The sequence below is a fragment of the Sinocyclocheilus anshuiensis genome, unplaced genomic scaffold (genome assembly GCF_001515605.1).
Source record: "Sinocyclocheilus anshuiensis isolate Anshui unplaced genomic scaffold, SAMN03320099.WGS_v1.1 scaffold10, whole genome shotgun sequence".
NCBI lineage: Eukaryota > Metazoa > Chordata > Actinopteri > Cypriniformes > Cyprinidae > Sinocyclocheilus > Sinocyclocheilus anshuiensis.
The window spans coordinates 117,304-135,074 of NW_015546018.1; the positions used below are offsets into that span (position 1 = coordinate 117,304).

The 17,771-nt window shown below is 42.0% G+C and overlaps 1 protein-coding gene across 3 annotated transcripts; it reads left to right on the top strand.

Moving 5' to 3' along the window:
* The first annotated feature begins 1,084 nt into the window (after window positions 1-1,084).
* On the top strand, window positions 1,085-17,013 carry LOC107698544 (peripherin-2-like). Of its 3 annotated transcripts, XM_016499580.1 has the most exons (5): window positions 1,085-1,655; window positions 9,876-10,306; window positions 12,234-12,471; window positions 14,096-14,269; window positions 16,848-17,013. In XM_016499580.1, the coding sequence occupies exons 1-5, from the start codon at window positions 1,506-1,508 to the stop codon at window positions 16,875-16,877; spliced, it is 1,023 nt and encodes a 340-aa protein (XP_016355066.1). In that variant the 5' UTR covers window positions 1,085-1,505; the 3' UTR covers window positions 16,878-17,013. The 3 variants fall into 3 exon arrangements, with proteins under 3 accessions (XP_016355066.1, XP_016355065.1, XP_016355064.1); XM_016499579.1 differs by lacking the exon at window positions 16,848-17,013 and having other exon boundaries at window positions 1,086-1,655; window positions 12,234-12,474; window positions 14,099-14,822; XM_016499578.1 differs by lacking the exon at window positions 16,848-17,013 and having other exon boundaries at window positions 1,086-1,655; window positions 14,096-14,822.
* The last annotated feature ends 758 nt before the right edge of the window (window positions 17,014-17,771 follow it).

Sequence of the window (17,771 nt, forward strand, 5' to 3'; positions counted from 1 at the left end):
TTTACTGTCTTTACATTTATTTTGAAAGATGAAGCTCGCGATTATGGTAAGGGGCGTTACATTTCCGACGAGTGCTTGCGGTGTTCGGCCAATCACAATGCACTGGGTCAGCTGGCCAATCAGAGCAGACTGCGCTTGTCGGAAGGAGGGACGTTGTAGAAAACGAAGCGTTTGAGAGAGGCGGGGTATATAGGACCTACAATAATGTACAGTATTTGAAAAATAATGTGTTTTTTGAACATTAAAGCATGTCAACATATTTTGTTACACCAAATAATGATCTTTAAAAAAGCATCATATGACCCCTTTAAATCAAAAGCCAATGATTTCTTAGCAAAGTTCAAAAACAGCTATTTCTCATCTATCACACAAAACGTGAAGGGCAATGATGTTTGCTAGGACCGCAAACAGGCTGCAAACGACTATTTAGTGAAAAAGCTGAGAAGATTTAAGAATGACTTGATTTTATTACATTGTAATAAATTATTATTATTGTTATTATTATTATTATTATTATTATTATTATTATAAAAAGGTCCTAGGTTCCCATAAAGGGTGAATACTTTATTTCTTTTAATTTTTTAAGAGTGAAGTTCATTGATAAATAACATTTTGCCATCCGTTCCACAAATGGGTTAAGGTTAGAAAGTGCAGAAAATCAATAAAAATAAATGATGTATAAATTACAGTTTTTTAGGCACACTGTCTAAATGGCGTTATAGTTTTTACATTTAAGTACAAGAACAGGACCTGCCCTTTCATTTACATGAGCCACATTTTAAAATGAATGAGTTGTTTGCGAAGGGTCAAGTTGGCGCTGAAATTATGGCTGCTCTCATGCCTCAATAAATTGATTATCTTCACTTCTGAGACTCCCTATAACTAGATTGAACTTTGAAGGAAGGCAAATCACAGCCCTTCCAATCTCTTCCTTGTCGTTATTCATCATCTTTATCCTCTACAAACGTGACGCAATGCAGCGATGCACCACTGGCTTTGCTAAGCAGACAGTGGCCTTGTTTCCCATTGGAAAGGGCCGTTGTAATAGGATAGTTTAGGGATTACAGGTAAGACGCCCAAGACCTCTAACTTTGGCCAAATCCAGTGTGTCTCACCCAACCATGGGCATGGAGGTGCAAGGGCACCACTCTCACCATTGAGTGGGCATCTGGCTCATTTTAGCATCGCTACGGGGGGATCACCACCAAAAAATCTGGACTGACCTTTGCTAACAGATTAAATGACAACAACATACAGAATATCGGCTGCGCTGTTTGGATGAAACTGAATTGATCTCGTATTCTAACAAAGAAAGGGAACTTAACGGATTTACACCAAGTTACCTATTTTTTCACAGATAATTTGAAGCTCCAGCAGTTTCAGTCTGATTCTCAGCACCTCTTTCAGAGAGTTCGCATTTCGACAACGTTTGAACACTTCTGCATTTTTTCCACACTCTACTAGTCTTCCTTTTTCTCGGCTTTACACCACAATACTCTTTCACAATGGTTGTGGGTAAGATGAAGTTCACTTTTCAGAAAAGGGCCAAGCTGGCCCAGGGTTTGTGGCTGCTCTCATGGTTGGCAACTCTGGGTGGAGCGGTTACCTTCACTTTAGGATGCTTCCTAAAGACTGAGCTTCGAAGGAGGGGAGAGGTATCCATATAACCCTCATATTTTTCATTTGCTTTTTGTTTTTTTGCCATTAATTTAATGCATTACATAAGGACGTCCTGATTAGTTTTGAACTTCAAAACTGGCATTGACATTCAATGTTTAGCAATTAACATTTTGTAGTTTGCGTGTTTTTTAGTGTCTTTGATTTAGTTTATATGTTTATAGAATTTTTATCTTAATTGACAATAAATTGTAAGACATTGTAAATGTCTTAATAAAAAAATTTGTGAAGGGCTCAAACGTTTCAGAAATATCTGGCAGGGATTAACCTATGTGAATATAAATATTATCTAAGCTGGTCATAATAGGCTTAAGGAGCTGTCCTTTACAAAGGAGCTCTTCAACAGTCTAGATGGGTCATTATTAACCTGATGATAAAGACTGGCATCGGTCTTAAGCAGGACATATATAATTTTGTAGTTTTACACACCAATATTTTAACTGACATGCACGTTTACGCATAGCATGATACTACAAATAATTTTTGCATGTTCTTCATTATATATTAACTAAGGGTGTACTCACACTAGGCGTTTTGAACCGTGCCCGAGTGCGTTTGACCCCCAAAGCCCGGTTCGTTTGCCTAGTGTGAGCGCTCCGTGCCGCGCGCCGGCCCTGTATGGCGTCATTTTACTGCCAAACGTCGAGTGTGCATTATTGTAGCGCGAAAGCACATTAATACAATGCGCGAGCGCGAATCTCTCCGCTCGCGCGCGGATTTCCCTTGCTCTCGCACAAAACCAGACGCGCGCGCTCAGATACACGCTGCTCTCGCCGAAAAGAATTAATATCTATAGGTGCGAAAATAATTAATATCTATAGCGCATGAGCACAGAGAGATTTGAGAGTGCACAGGACACAGTTTGAGTGAGAGGAGAGACACGTTTTAAGTGCGCGCACTCTCTCCGGTCGAGAGCAGCGTGTATCTGAGCGCGCGCATCCGCATTGTATTAATGTGCTTTCGCGCTACAATAAATGCGCTCTCGACATTTGTCAGTAAAATAACGTCATAGCCCTGGCCCGGTTGGAAGAGGTGGGCCAGGGCACGGTTCGGTTGGGCTCGGGCGCGGTACGCATGCAGTGTGAGTGCTAACCACGCCGGAGCACGGAACAGATACTATTTTGTGTGCGCTACTGTCATCATTACGACCGCAAACATATTCTATTACTACTACTACACTGCACTTTTAAATTAATTTAATTCAATCAAGTATATTTACGTTTATAATGGGCATGGTTCTCACCTTATTGATGAACTGGAATTAGTCTGCGATTTAAAGCTGCAGATTCTTTCATTAAGGTCAGCTGCCTCCGTAATAATGATACATACAAGTGAAATCAAGGCACGGCATAAATTACAAATTTATAAGGCAGAATATTAACGAAAGTGGGTTTCTCCGTTATCTCGCACATGACGTAAGCGTGCTCCGGCCCGGAAAGTTTAGTGCAAGTGTGAGTGCAGGCCAGTGGGGGAGTGGCAACCGTGCCTAGTGTGAGTACACCCTTAACGCCCCATTTACACTAGTGCGTTTTCGTTTTAAGACACATACCTTTTGCTACGGTTATGCCTATTGTTTACATTACTCTGGCGTTTTCCACCCTCGAAAACGGAGACTTTTGAAAATGCTGCAGACCCCGCTTTAGTTTGAAAACGTCTCCGGTTACTATCGTAACCTCGGTTCCCTGAGAGCGGGAACGAGACATCACGGAGACATTTATCCGTTATGGGAACTCCTTCCCTTCCAACCTTTCCAGAAGTCCTATTGGCTCACGCCAGTCCAAATGACTGGCCAATTGTCGCGAAGTATGCAAATCGCAGGCAGTATAAAATGCGGTGCACGCTATCTGATACTGAACGCCGCTTAGCTGGTCGAGCAGCGAACACGGCGACCTCCGTGATGTCTCGTTCCCGCTCTCAGGGAACCGAGGTTACGATAGTAACTGGAGACGTTCCCTCTCGAGCTTTCACGAGACATCACGGATGGATTGTCCATTATGGGAACGATATTCAATCCCGCCGTGAGAGAGGCTACGAGCAGCTTGTACAAGTCACATACTCAGCGAAGATAGAACACAGAATTCCCACAACCAATAGCAATGCTTGTTAGGCGGGCTTGCAGCTGATAGGTGGAGACAAGCCAATGACCGTCTAAAGCCCAGGTATACGAAATTTGCATATCTGGTCAGTGATTACGTATGCTGCGCTGAGAAACAGGGCAGAAGCAACAACAATCACAGTATTGTGAGGGGGGGCATAAGGTGATGATGGTACACCAATCGAATTAGACACTGAATAGCAGTAGCTGCACTGAGTACAGGGCAGACAACAGCAACAATAGCATATAGGGCTGCGCAGAGTAATTACTGTGCGAGGCAGCAAACACACAAACACACATGAATAAAGGTAGCATAAACGTGAATCAGTCACTCACCGGCAGCACTTGGGAGGCTAAGGACTGAGCGTCCAGCTTGTAAAACCTGGTGAAGGTATTCTGAGAAGACCAGCCGGCTGCAAAGCATATATCCTGAATAGACATACCTCTCGACCATGACCAGGAGTAGGCGATAGCTCTTTTTGAGTGGGCCCTAATCTGCAAAGGACATTCCAAACCTTGGCTCATATAACAGCCGTGTTAACGTCCACAATCCAGTGGGAAAGCCTCCTTTTTGACACGGCCAGGCCCTTCGCACAACCACCGTAGCACACGAAAAGCTGGTCAGATTGAGACCAGCCGGCTACAAAGCATATATCCTGAATAGACATACCTCTCGACCACGAGGAGGTGATAGCTCTTGTTGAGTGGGCCCTAATGTGCAAAGGACATTCCAAACCTTGGCTTGTATAACAGCCGTGAAAGTGTCCACAATCCAGTGCAAAAGCCTCCTTTTTGACACGGCCCGGCCCTTCGCACAACCACCGTAGCACACGAAAAGCTGGTCAGATTGTCGAAAGCTGGCCGAACGGTCAATGAAAATCCTCAAAACCCTGATGGGGCACACCGAAATCTGAGTGTCCACATCACGCGAGGTCGGTGACTCAGAAGACAGGGCAGACAGCGAAACAGTCTGCGCTCTGAAGGGGGTAGATAGTGATTTAGGCACGTAGCCCGGCCTCGGCCGGAGAGTGACGCTGCAGTCACCGGGTCCGAAGCGAATACAGTCACTGTCCACAGAAAACGCATGTAAATCCCCTATGCGCTTAGCCGAAGCGAGGGCAAGAAGAAGTGCAGTTTTGAGAGATAACTCCTTCATATTAACGGATGCTAAAGGCTCGAATGGTGGCTGTGAAAGAGCTCTTAACACCACCTCTAGGTCCCAGGGCGGAACTGAAGGCGGACGCGGGGAATGCAACCTCCTCGCCCCCTTAAGAACACTCACCACCAGCGCGTGCCTACCGATCGATTGCCCGCCCAGCGGGGAACGAAACGAGGCAATAGCGGCCACATAGACTTTCAGTGTTGATGTCAGCTCCTCTGATATCCCCGAAGCAGCCACACATGATGGCTCAATAACTCCGGGTTGGGGTGCCACACCGAGCCGCTCGTTTGAGACAGCAGATCCTTCCTGATGGGGATCGGCCAGGGTGGCGCCACCAGCAGCTTTGTCAGCTCCAGGAACCAAGGCTGGTTCGGCCAGTTCGGGGCGACGAGTGTCACCGAAGCCTCCTCCTCCCTGATCTTGCATATCACCAGCTGCATTATCTTGATCGGAGGAATGCATACAACCTGGCTGCTGGCCAGCGCGATGTCAGAGCGTCCCCTTCCAGCCGGGAGTAAGACAGGGAGAAGAACAGCGGGCAGCGCGCATTCTCGCTCATGGCGAACAGATCCACCTCCGCTCTCCCCTAGCGGGTCCAAATCATCCGAACTGACTCGGGATGCAGCCTCCACTCTCCTTGAGGAATCCCCTTCCTCAAAAGCATTTCTGCCCCACGGTTCAGGAGACCGGGGATGTGCGCTGCTCTGATGGAGAGAAAGTGACGGTCCGTCCATAGCAGGAGATTCGCTGCCTGCTTGTACCGAGCCTTGGATCGTATGTCCCCTTGGTGATTTATGTACGACACCACAGACGTTGTCGGTGCAAATCAGTACATGTCGCTGTTCCAGCTGCGGCCGAAAATCCTTTAGAGCTAAGAACACTGCTTCCAGCTCCAAGCGGTTTATGTGCCACCGGCTCTGAGGTTCTGATCACAGCCCTGAAGCCGGCATGCCCTCGCACACTGCTCCCCATCTGCGAGTCGACACATCCGTCGTGACCACGACACGTGATGTCATCAAGCCCAGGGGAACCCCCCGGCTGAAGAGATCTTTGCCTTCGATGCAGCCGCGGGAGACCGCGATGTGCAAACTGTCCGAAGTCCACGCCATCCAAGGGACTCGAGATTTCAGCCATAACTGCAGCTGGTGCATGTGTAGTAAACCCAGATGACATACTGATGCCGCTGCCATGAGTCCCAGCAGCCTCTGACATTACTTCAAGTGATCAGAGCTGCCCAGTCTGAAATGGTGCAGGGAAGACAAAATGGCTGCCGAGCGCTCCCGAGAGAGGTGAGCACGCATCTCCACCGAGTCGAAGCACACTCTCAGATCCGTTATAGACTGACAAGGGGCGAGAATGCTCCTACGCACATTCACACATAGCCCCAAGAACTCCAAGTGACGAAACAGTCTATATGGCTGTCTATAGTGTGTCCCGTGACTCAGCTAAGATCAGCCAGTCATCCAAATAATTGAGAACGCGCATCCCGCTCACTCTGAGGGGGGCGAGAGCTGCGTCCATGCACTTCGAGAAAGTGCGCGGTGCCAAAGCCAGCCCAAATGGGAGAACAGAGTACTGGTACGCTGTGCCCTCGAAAGCAAATCTCAGTAAGCGTCTGTGATGCGCTGCTATCTGAATGTGAAAGTATTTAAACTCACGGACGCAACCAGTAACCGGGACGAATTCGCGCCAGGATCTGTTTTATCATCCTGAACGCATGCTTGCAGAGTGCTCTGTTGATGGGCCTGAGATCTAGAATCGGGCGGAGTCCTCCATCTCTCTTGGGCACCACAAAATGGCGGTTGTAAAACCCGCTCTCCAGCTCGCTCGGAGGGACTCGTTCTACCGCTCCTTTTTCGAGCAGGTTGCATACCTCTTGTCTCAGAACCAGGGCATTTCGAGGCAATGTTAGAGACTTTACCACGTCGTTGAAACGGGGTGGTCTGCGTCTGAATTCAAGTGCGTACCCACGCTCTATCACACCGAGTAACCAGCACGAGATTCCCGGAATAGTTTTCCATGCGCTCAGGAACTGACATAGCGGCTTTAGCGGCTTGGTCGTTGGATGCGGCGGCGAGTGCTGCGCGGCTATAACATATGTGAGCAGCGGCTCTGCACCGCTCTGAGGCGGGGCAAGCGGCGCTACATTGACTGAGTGAGGAGGAAAGAGCTCTTTTGTGGACATGTATGCATTTTTAAATGATCCCACACACACATCAAACACAAATTTGAACAATTTTGAGACAGCTTGGGGGCTGGGCCGATCGCGTAGGCTACCCTTCCCTCCTCTCTGGGCTGTCAGGACGACGGCTTGGCAGCTGACGGTGGGCGGGAGTCACGGCGCGAGCTCCTCCGCTTGCCGTAGTGCCTCTTCCCGGGTTCCTTTACACTTTTCTCCACACATCCGGCTCCTGGCAGCGGCGGTCGCGGGCCTGGTGTCCCTACACTGCGATGAACCGTGCGCCAAAGAAGACCTCGATCTCGCAGTCTGCTGCTGGAAAGCGCACCTCGGCATAACGAGGCTCATTGCTGTGCATGGCGCACTTTTTAACCAGTGTGGGCGGCGGCGTAGGGGCGTGAACAACTGACGTAATAGTCCAGCGAAATCTGGAAGGCTGATAAGACGCGCGCCTGGGCATCAGGTCACTCCTCGCCTTTGCGCACTTTTCCATACAGTCGCATCAGGTGACTCCTTGCCTTCGTGCGCTTTTCTGTGCAGGGGCATCAGGTGACTCCTTGCCGCTTTACTGCTGGTGAGTGGGTAAGTGACTGAAGCGCTTGTCGCCGCACTGAAGCGGGGGCTGCATATCGCCCTGAATGAGTGAGAGAGCGGAGTCCTCTACACACGGCAGCCGCTGATGTGGGGCTGGTATCATGTGAATGAGAGAGCAGTGTCTTCCAAACACGGCAGCCGCTAATGTGGGGCTGGTATCGTGTGAATAAGAGAGCAGTGTCTTCCAAACACGGCAGCCACTGATGAGGGGCTGGTATCGTGTGAATGAATGAGCAGTGTCTTCCAAACACGGCAGCTGCTGATGAGGGGCTGGTATCGTGTGAATGAGTGAGCAGTGTCTTCCAAACACGGTAGCCGCTGATGAGGGGCTGGTATCGTGTGAACGAGTGAGGAGCCAGTGATTGTGCTTTGCACACGGCAGAATGCTGCTCTGAGGCGGGGAGCTGCACACTTTTTAGACAGTGGGTCGTGTGGCATCTGCGGCGACATGAAAACCTTTAGCTCCAGTATCTGCACTCGGCACTCCGCTCCGCCATAGAAGGGGGACATGAGAAGCCAGGCTGATGTCCTGCAGGTTCGATGGGTGAGAGGAATGCAGACATTTTGTCGGCATGAGCTCATCACCAGAGCCCTTAAGGTCCACCACTGATAGAGGGCAGACGGACTCATCTGGCATCTGAAGAAAAATGTCATACTCACCTGAACGCTGCAGAGGAGCGGCAATCCAGGCACCGCCCTCTGATGAGCGAACCTTAACTGTGAGCTGTAATAGTTTATAAGCCATATTCTTAGGTTATTCAACAAAGTGAAGGACAATTCTGACGTAATTGTCGCGTGTACTGCATTTTATACTGCCTCTCGAGTGCGTCAGTATTTGCATGCGATTTGCATACTTCGCAACAATTGGCCAGTCATTTGGACTGGCGTGAGCCAATAGGACTTCAGGAAAGGTTGGAAGGGAAGGAGTTCCCATAACGGAGAAATGTCTCGTGAACGCTCGAGAGGGAACTCCGGGGTTACGTTTCAGTGTAAACGGACCAAAACGGAGACTTTTGAAAACGATGGCGTGGCTGCCCTCATTCGCGCTTATCCTTGACGACCATGTAAACAATAACATCATGCTCATTGCTGTACCCATAGATGTGTATAGGTTGATTCCCCATTTGACTGCTCCAAGCACGTAGACGCATCCGCCAACTAAATAATAGGGATCCACCTATACATATCTATGGTTGTAGCTGCATGAATGGTCACGTGACATGTGTTTTCGGTTGTGTAGTGTAGACAGAGATCGTTTCGGAAACGCCAGTGTAGACGAGGATCATTTTCAACACCGTTTTAAAACGAAAACGCACTAATGAAAACGGGGCTTAAATGACCAGTCCAAAAATGAGAATGATTCTGATTTACCCTAATAATCCGTGTATCATTCGATCATTCGTTTTTTGATTTAATATTGAAAGTAGAAAAATGAGAAAACGGCTCCTTTTTCATTTTTTTCCAAAAAACGAGAAACGAGAATTCAGCTTAAATTTTCGTTTTTCGTTCATGGGTGGAAAAATGAATAAACAGCTTGAATATTTGATTTCTACATGTGGGCGGGATTTAAACGCCCCTTTCTGCTGATTGGTCAGCCGGAGATCAAACAGTGCCGTCATCAGTTCTTCTGCAGCAAAATAATAGTCCTCCACTGCTGCAGTTGTATGGATTCTTAACGCATTTATTGCAACTACATTTAATCTTTTTTTCATCAAACAAACAGTCAAATGTTCGTCTTTTAAAAGGCTTAATTTAGATAATTTTACATTAAATGCATCATATAAGTCACTTTGGAATAAATCCCGGTAGGCCTATGTATCATGATAAAAAAAAAAAAAGACTTTATAGTCTGGAAATACTTTAGGCTATAGCAAATTATTTCTTGGACCCCCTATCACTTTAAGAACTGCTGGTCTACACAGAAGAAAGACCTGTCTTAAAAAAACGAATGATCGAATGATACACGGATTCCTAATATATATGCAATGGCAAGTTAATCAGTTCATTCCGTGTAAAAGAGCCTTACAGCCAGGCTTAACTGAAAAAAAAAACAAAACAAAAACATTTGTTTATTGGGTTAGGGTTACGGTTGAATTAAAATACATTTGAATAAACTTTAACTGAAATAATAAATAAAAATGGACTGACATCAACATCTTTTCCTTTAGGTAATGGACAACACAGTCATCCACTGTGTGCCCAATACCTTGATGATTGTGGGTCTTGCTTCGATGGGCATCAATTACTTTGCCAGTCGAATCTGCCAGGATGCCCTAGATCCTGGGCGTTTTCAACGATGGAAGACCTTCCTGAAGCCCTATTTTGGATGCTCAATATTCTTCACCACCCTCATGCTGATTTCAGTCATCTTGAGTTACGCCATGAAGGGCAGCCTGGAGACCTCCCTGAAAATCGGCTTGAAGAACGGTATCCGCTTCTACAAGGACACCGACACTCCAGGCCGCTGCTTCCAGAAGCAGACCATTGATCGCCTTCAGATGGAGTTCCAGTGCTGTGGTAATAACGACTACAGGGATTGGTTTGAGGTGCAGTGGATCAGCAACCGTTACCTGGATTTCAGCTCTAAGGAAGTTAAGGAGTGAGTCAATGGGAATGTCAATTCAAAGTATTAAAAGGATACAGTAGTTCATTCAAATATGAAAATAGTGTCATAATTTACACACCTTCATGCCATTCCAAATGTGTATGACTTTCTTCTGCAGAGCACAAAAGAACATATTCTGAAGAATGTTTCCACTTCTTTTATTTTCAACAGAATAAAGGGTCACACTTTAGTTTGAGGACCGATTCTCACTGTTAACTATTAACTACGACTTTTGCTTCAATAAACACAATTTGTTTATGGGGTAAGATTGAGGGATCTAAAATATGGTCATGCAGAATAAAACATTAATATGTGCTTTATAAGTACTAATAAATAGCAAATATGCTAGAAATATGCATGCGACAGTAATAATCAACTAGTTAATTGTGAGAATTGGTCTCTAAACTAAAGTGTTACCAAGTAAAGAAATGTATACTGGTTTAGAACAACATGAAGGTGAGTAAATGAGAGAATTTTCATTTTTGGGTTGACTATCCATTTACCATCTCTATTTGCTCTATTTAAGACACTTGAGGAGAACTTAATACTTCATACATCCATTATAAATCACTTTCAGACGAATATGGCTCAGTTAGTTCTGGGAAAAGCTCTAGCATCATTTATTTTATAATCTAACGCAATGTCATTCATGATTGTTAAGAGTGTCTTAAGTGTCCAAAACCGTTCATATATTCAGTATAGTCACAAAATCTGAGACCAACCACAAAAAATGACCACAAGTGTTTACAAAAATGCATTTAAGAATCATGTTAATATCTGGTGTGAAAAGTGTCTTGGCTGATGACTTGTTATCAGGGCCCGTATTCACAAAACATTTTATCTTACCACTAAGAGTTCTCCTAAATAGAGGTAAAAGTTTTTAGCTAAGAGTTTTCTCTTAAAGGGGTCATATATAGAGAGAAGTCTTATGATAAGAGTAAGGGCAGGGTTGACCTCGTTGCTATGGATGATGTTAGCAAGCTTACTAACTATGCACACAGTGATTGGCTGATAGGGGAGGGGTCTCTGTCAGAGGTTTATTAATAGAATTGTAGAGTATTGTAGAGCGCGATATTATGTTGCCATATTCAGATAAAAGTTTAAAAATGAAACATATGCACATTCAAATAAAGATTTTAAAATGCAGGCTAAGTGTCACTAATTAAACAAGTATATGTTCAGTTAATTGTCAGCCGCTTACATGTGTGCTCCTCGTAAACAATTAGCGGATATGCATATAAACAGCTTTTTAATGAACAGAGTAGAAAACAGCCTTTTAATTAACGGAGTAGAATAATCATGGCTGATAGTGAGGCATGTAAATGTAAAAGAAAACCAAACTGAATGCAAGAACAGCTGTTAGTTCTTGCCCAACTTGTTAATGAAAACAACAGTCATAATATCCTCGCGATTAAGGCAACACATTTTTAAAAGCTCATTACTGTCAAACGTTTCTAAAATGTTTCTGTTCCGAGGCAGACTGCCGGCAACAGCCATTTTAGGATAGTTTGTGACTTGGTCTTAGTGACTTAGGAGTCCTCTTCACTACTCCTAACGTTTCACAGATTTAGGAGCTAGTTTTAGCGCTAAAAAGCTTTGTGAAATACTCTTAGAGCAAAAATGTAGGAGTCCTAAATGTAGGACTGACACGCCCATTATTTTTAAGGTTTTCTCCTAAATCGGCGAGTTATGAGCTACTTTTAGCCTTAAGATGTTTTGTGAATATGGTCCCTGATCACAAAAGAAAAATTCTAATACCAAGTTCAAATATGGACTTGGAGTACATATGGAGTACAATGAAATTAAAAGCATGAAGTAAGAACGTTTTAAGTGAACTATTGGTAACTTTATGAGTAGCAATCTCATAACAGTTTGCAATGATTCAAGGTTCTTTTCTTCCATTTCCTTCTCAGTCTTCCAGCCGCATTAAGAGCAATGTAGATGGTCGTTACTTGGTTGACGGTGTGCCCTTCAGTTGCTGTAACCCTAGTTCTCCCAGACCCTGTATCCAGTACAAAATCACCAACAACACCGCCCACTACAACTACGACCACCAGACCGAAGAACTCAACATCTTCATTCGTGGTTGCAGAGAAGCTCTGGTCAACTATTACATGGGGCTGATGAACACTATTGGAGCTGCAGTTCTGTCTGTCTTCAGGTACACTGTTAAAAGTTTGCGTGTAGACAATGGACCTTGGACCATCAGGGTATAATCTATATTTATTTTGGCATAAATGAAAATGAGACTCCAAGGGATAGACATACATTTCTTCAATCACCTTTCAAGACAGTATAACCCACTGAGGAGACATTGAACAGACCACCGGTTTGTTTTCAGTCACATCAAATATACTACCCCGTCTAAGATCAGTTAGTTTGTTGACAATTTAATGTGCCAGTTTAGTTCCCTTGAATTCCTTGTACCATGTATCATATGCTACAAAAGCTAAATTTGGGAACACTTTACAATAAGGTTCAATTTGTGAACATGAGTTAACTACATTATTTAACATGAACTAACAATGAATAAAGTGTCACTTTATTTTAAGGTCCAATTCTCACTATTAACAAACCATTATCTACAACTTTTGCCTCGATAAACTCCTAATTCTCTGCTTATTAATAGTTAGTAAGGTAGTTGTTAAAGGGGTCATATGATGCTTTTTAAAGATCATTATTTTGTGTATTTGGTGTAACAGAATATGTTGACATGCTTTAATGTTCAAAAAACACATTATTTTTCAAATACTGTACATTATTGTAGGTCCTCTATGCCCCGCCTCTCTCAAACGCTTCGTTTTCTACAAAGTCCCTCCTTCCGACAAGCGCAGTCTGCTCTGATTAGCCAGCTGACCCAGTGCATTGTGATTGGCCGAACACCGCAAGCACTCGTCGGAAATGTAACGGCCCTTACCATAATCGCGAGCTTCAGCTTTCAAAATAAATGTAAAGACAGAGCCCGAAAGGGGAACAGAGTCGTGTGACAGATACAGTGATGAAGCTGGTATGTGTGCAGTACACAAGCCACGGTTAAGACAGCTGTCTCCCTGTCTTAGAACTCTTAGACTCTCTCTCTCTCTACTAGTTAATAGTGAGAATTGGTCCCTATACTAAAATGTTACCAAATATTGTTCTAAGCATTTATTAATCTTAGTTTCTTAATTTCAACATTTACTAACACATTATTAAAATCAAAATTTGTAGTTGTTAATATTATTTAATGGATCTGATCTAACATGAACTAACAGAACAGTTGTATTTTTATTAACTAACATTAACATACTGTAACAAATGTATTGATAATTTTAATGAATGTTAGTTAATGCAGCTTTACAGATTTAGCATAATTTATTGCATAGCATTAATTACAGTGACTGAAATGTATTTTTGCCAACCAGTTAGAAAAAACAAACAAACAAACACTAGTAAATTGCAATACAGCAAATGATATATTTTGTGTGGTAGGGTAGGTTACTACATAATATCAATTGTATAATTAAACCCGTAATATGGGAAATAACCCCCCAAAGTTCCAAAAGTTAATAGCTTACATAGATTTCCACATGCATGTATATTTACTTGTATTTTTTTGTAGGCTTGCATATGTTATTTACATTTGCACATTTAGCGGACACTTTTATCCAAAGTGAACAACAAAAGCGATTCATCAAAGAGTGAACAACATTTAAAATATGCAATGACAGGTTTATTAGACCAGATTTTACTTCTACAAACCAGCTATTTTCATCCATTTTCTCATATTCTATGTCAATTGCATTTTTTCTACAGAGCTCAGTGTTGGCCAGTGTGCGCCTCCTGCAGACGTCTATGGAGGCTGTTGCTGGACAAGAGAATGTGGAGATTGAAACCGAGGGCTACTTGCTTGAGAAGGGAGTGAAAGAGACCTTCATGGGGTACATGGATCCTGTGCTGAAGCTCCTGTTGCTGAACCAGGTAACACCTCCTGAAGCCAAACCGGAAGCAGGGGCCACTGGAACAACCACCAGCTAAAGAGTCAGATTTATCTGACCACTGAAATGTTTCCAGTTGGAGGCCAAGAGTGCTGACAACTAATCAAATAATTTACGTTTTGGTATTTTTATATATCAGTCTTAATGACCTACATCTCAAAGAGTTGTATACTTCATTAATACACTAAAATGGTTGTTTCTAAAATAAATTAACAAATTATTTATGGCAAACATATGATATTGTTAGTCTTGGGGTGAGTAAACGTCTGTTCATTCCTGTCAGGGGAACTTGGTGCAGCTATGCCTGGGAAATGACTAGCATTATGCTAACATTTCCACCATGAATGGTTGAATATTTGAATGACTGAGCAGTTTCTTAACAGAAAGTTCTATTTTATTTCTTCCCATTTACAAAATCATGTCATACACCTAAAAGAGGCTGATTGTGAAATATATTCTATGTTGTAATACTATGCTGCCACATGGATGTATGTAAATGATTGGAATAACAGAAAGATGCAAATCAATACCCTTGTGAAAAAGAAGTGCGCTTAACTGTAGTGAATGTGCACTTGTAGTGTACTTCAAATCTTAAAAGTATATTTAAAAAAAACCTGTACTTGCAGGTAATATAACATTAATAAAATAAAAGGCCACTTAAGTGTACTTAGTCAACTTTCATAATGTTTCTTAAGTACACTTTTAAAAAGTGCACTTTGTTATAATGTCAGGTTAGGTTTTTTCATGCTTTACAGAGGTACACTTATTTTGATGCATTGACTAGCCTACTGAAGCATGTGTAAAGTGTTTGATTTTAATTTTGAAACTTCATCATTACAAGAGTGTAATTACGCATACATTTAAATACATGACATATATGTTTCAAAAGAAATTACATTAAAGTATGTTTTAGTTTTCCATGAATATTTGTCAGTACATTTAACACACTTTAACCATGGACAACTCTATGTAATTATGAAATTACATATAAAGATGTACTTAAGTGGATCAAAAAAAGCATTCGTAAATTACTAATTGCAACATAAATTTAAACTATATTTTCATTTAATTGTAAATAACATGCAGTTAAATACCCAAAAACATTACATTCAATTTGCACTTAAGTAAATTCTTTTAAAGTATATTATTTCTGTAATAAGTACTCTTTTTAAAAGTATGCTGAAGTGAACTTCTTTTTCACAAGGGTAAGCCCCTTCTAATCATCTGAATCTTACACAGTATACTACCCAGGCGTGAGAAGATAAAACTTTCTCTTCCAAAGTTTTTGTTTTAACCAGCCATGACCTTCACAAATACTAGGACACAGTTTTAATTGGTTTCTATGTCTTTAGCTTCACACTGGGTAGCCCCGCCCATAAAGAAATCTCACTGGCCTATAATCAACCTCCACATTGCTGTACTGTATATTAAGTATGTTCTAATAGGTTTTGAATCAACAGTATTTTCGCTTGCAGTGTGGACAATCAAATGATTTAATGCTGGAAATTATTAATTAAAATATATATTATAAAATATATAATATATCTGAAGAAACACAATTTCATATTTTCATATTCTCCATTATTATTTTCTCATCCAATGTTAATTGCATGTTGTAAACATAAATACTTCACTGTCATTAAGCCTTTTTTGTTTTGCATTCAGCATGGAATTAAATGCATTGTAAGTGTTAAAAGATGGTGTAGATGATGCTCAGTGCTCTGCTATGAAACACTGTACTGCACTCGCAGAACTGTCAGAAAATGGTCAGGTCTAATAAAATCTGACATTTTGAACCGTTTTGTCGTGTAGTGATATTTTGTGGAACTAGATGCATACTGTATTTCCCCGCTTCTGTCTTTTTATTGATTCTTTCTTTCAAACATCTACACATCTACACAATAGCATTCAGGTGCATTTATGCACATAATAAGCAAGCAGAAAGATATGCAAAATCGCATGAGCCAGGTAGACATGCACCGACTTTCTTACATACATAAATAGCTGGATATCAGATACAGATAATGAAGGATGATGATTGATGGCAGCATGCACAGTGAAAGCCCAGTGTGTCTGCGTCCTTTATCCTGTAACCTGTGCTAATCTCTTAATACACAAACTGCTGCTCAAGCATTCAAACTCACTGCATCCGATTATATCTAACAAAGCACGTTAATACATGAGGGAAGATGCATATGCAGATATATGTATATATGTCAAGTGATCATCTACGATTTGTGAAATATAAAAAATACTTTTAACAGACCAATATTATATATTGATGTTGTCATTAACAATATAATATTGGAGACATGGGTTAGATGACACATGGGGACGTTTTAACAAGGGCTGTATCTCAATAGCTGGAACATTTTGAGTCAAAGGTCCAGCTATACAAATGTGTGGTTTCTCTAGCAGTGGTTATCATTGTTGGTTTTAAAGATGTCATTCAAAACTGTAAGACCAAAGAATAGATTCCTGTCGTCCAATATGAAAATTACATTATCACAATATACACTGATCGGCCACAATATTAAAACTACCAGCCTAATATTGTCTAGGTCCCCCTCGTGTTGCCAAAACAGCTCTGATGCATGAAGGCATGGACTCTACAGGACCTCTAAACATATGTGGTATCTGGCACAAAGATATTAGCAGCAGATCCTTTAAATCTTGCAAGCTACCAGGAGGAGCCTCCAAGGATCGGATTTGTTGGTCCAGCACATCAACAACAACAACAACAACAACAACAACAACAACAACAACAACAACAACAACAACAACAACAACAACAACAACAACAACAACAACAACAACAACAACAACAACAACAACAACAACAACAACAACAACAACAACAACAACAACAACAACAACAACAACAACAACAACAACAACATGAACTAAGATTCGTAAATGCTGAAGAGCTATTGTTCATTCTTAGTTAATTAACTAAAGTAGTTAACTAATAAACCTTATTGTAAAGTGTTACCAATATTAATATAAATTCTGTCCAGTTTTATTGTGTTATTTTCAGTGAAAGTGTGGTTATTTTATTGGCTTGGTTTTTTTTATATTCATTCATTTTTATATTCATCATTAAAATTGAGTTACATTTAAAAAGTCTTACAAAATTACTTTATATTATATTATAAAATAATAAACAATCATTACAAAGCATTTTCGGTTTCAGTTTTCGGCCAAGTGCATCCAGAATTTTCGGTTTCCGTTTCGGCCCAGAATTTTCATTTCGGTGCATCCCTAGATGTAAGACTACATGTTTTATATAATTTAATTTAAATTGAACAGTAATTTACTTTCAAATGTCCCAATTGCTGAAGGGTCTACACAACTTTTTAGTACAATTGCAAGTTGCATTGTTCAAAATACCTGTAGTAGCACAGCAGTGCCTACCTGTTTACATTTAATTAAGGTGGACTAGATTAGACTGTAATACAAATAGTTGAGTTTGCCAGGTGCATACA

Excerpts from the sequence above, each read along its gene's own strand:
- LOC107698544 (XM_016499579.1), top strand. The coding sequence starts at position 1,506 with ATGGTTGTGGGTAAGATGAAGTTCACTTTTCAGAAAAGGGCCAAGCTG. Across the intron at positions 10,307-12,233 it reads AGCTCTAAGGAAGTTAAGGA|CCGCATTAAGAGCAATGTAG; the intron begins GTGAGTCAATGG and ends TCAGTCTTCCAG. Across the intron at positions 12,475-14,098 it reads CAGTTCTGTCTGTCTTCAGG|CTACAGAGCTCAGTGTTGGC; the intron begins TACACTGTTAAA and ends ATTGCATTTTTT.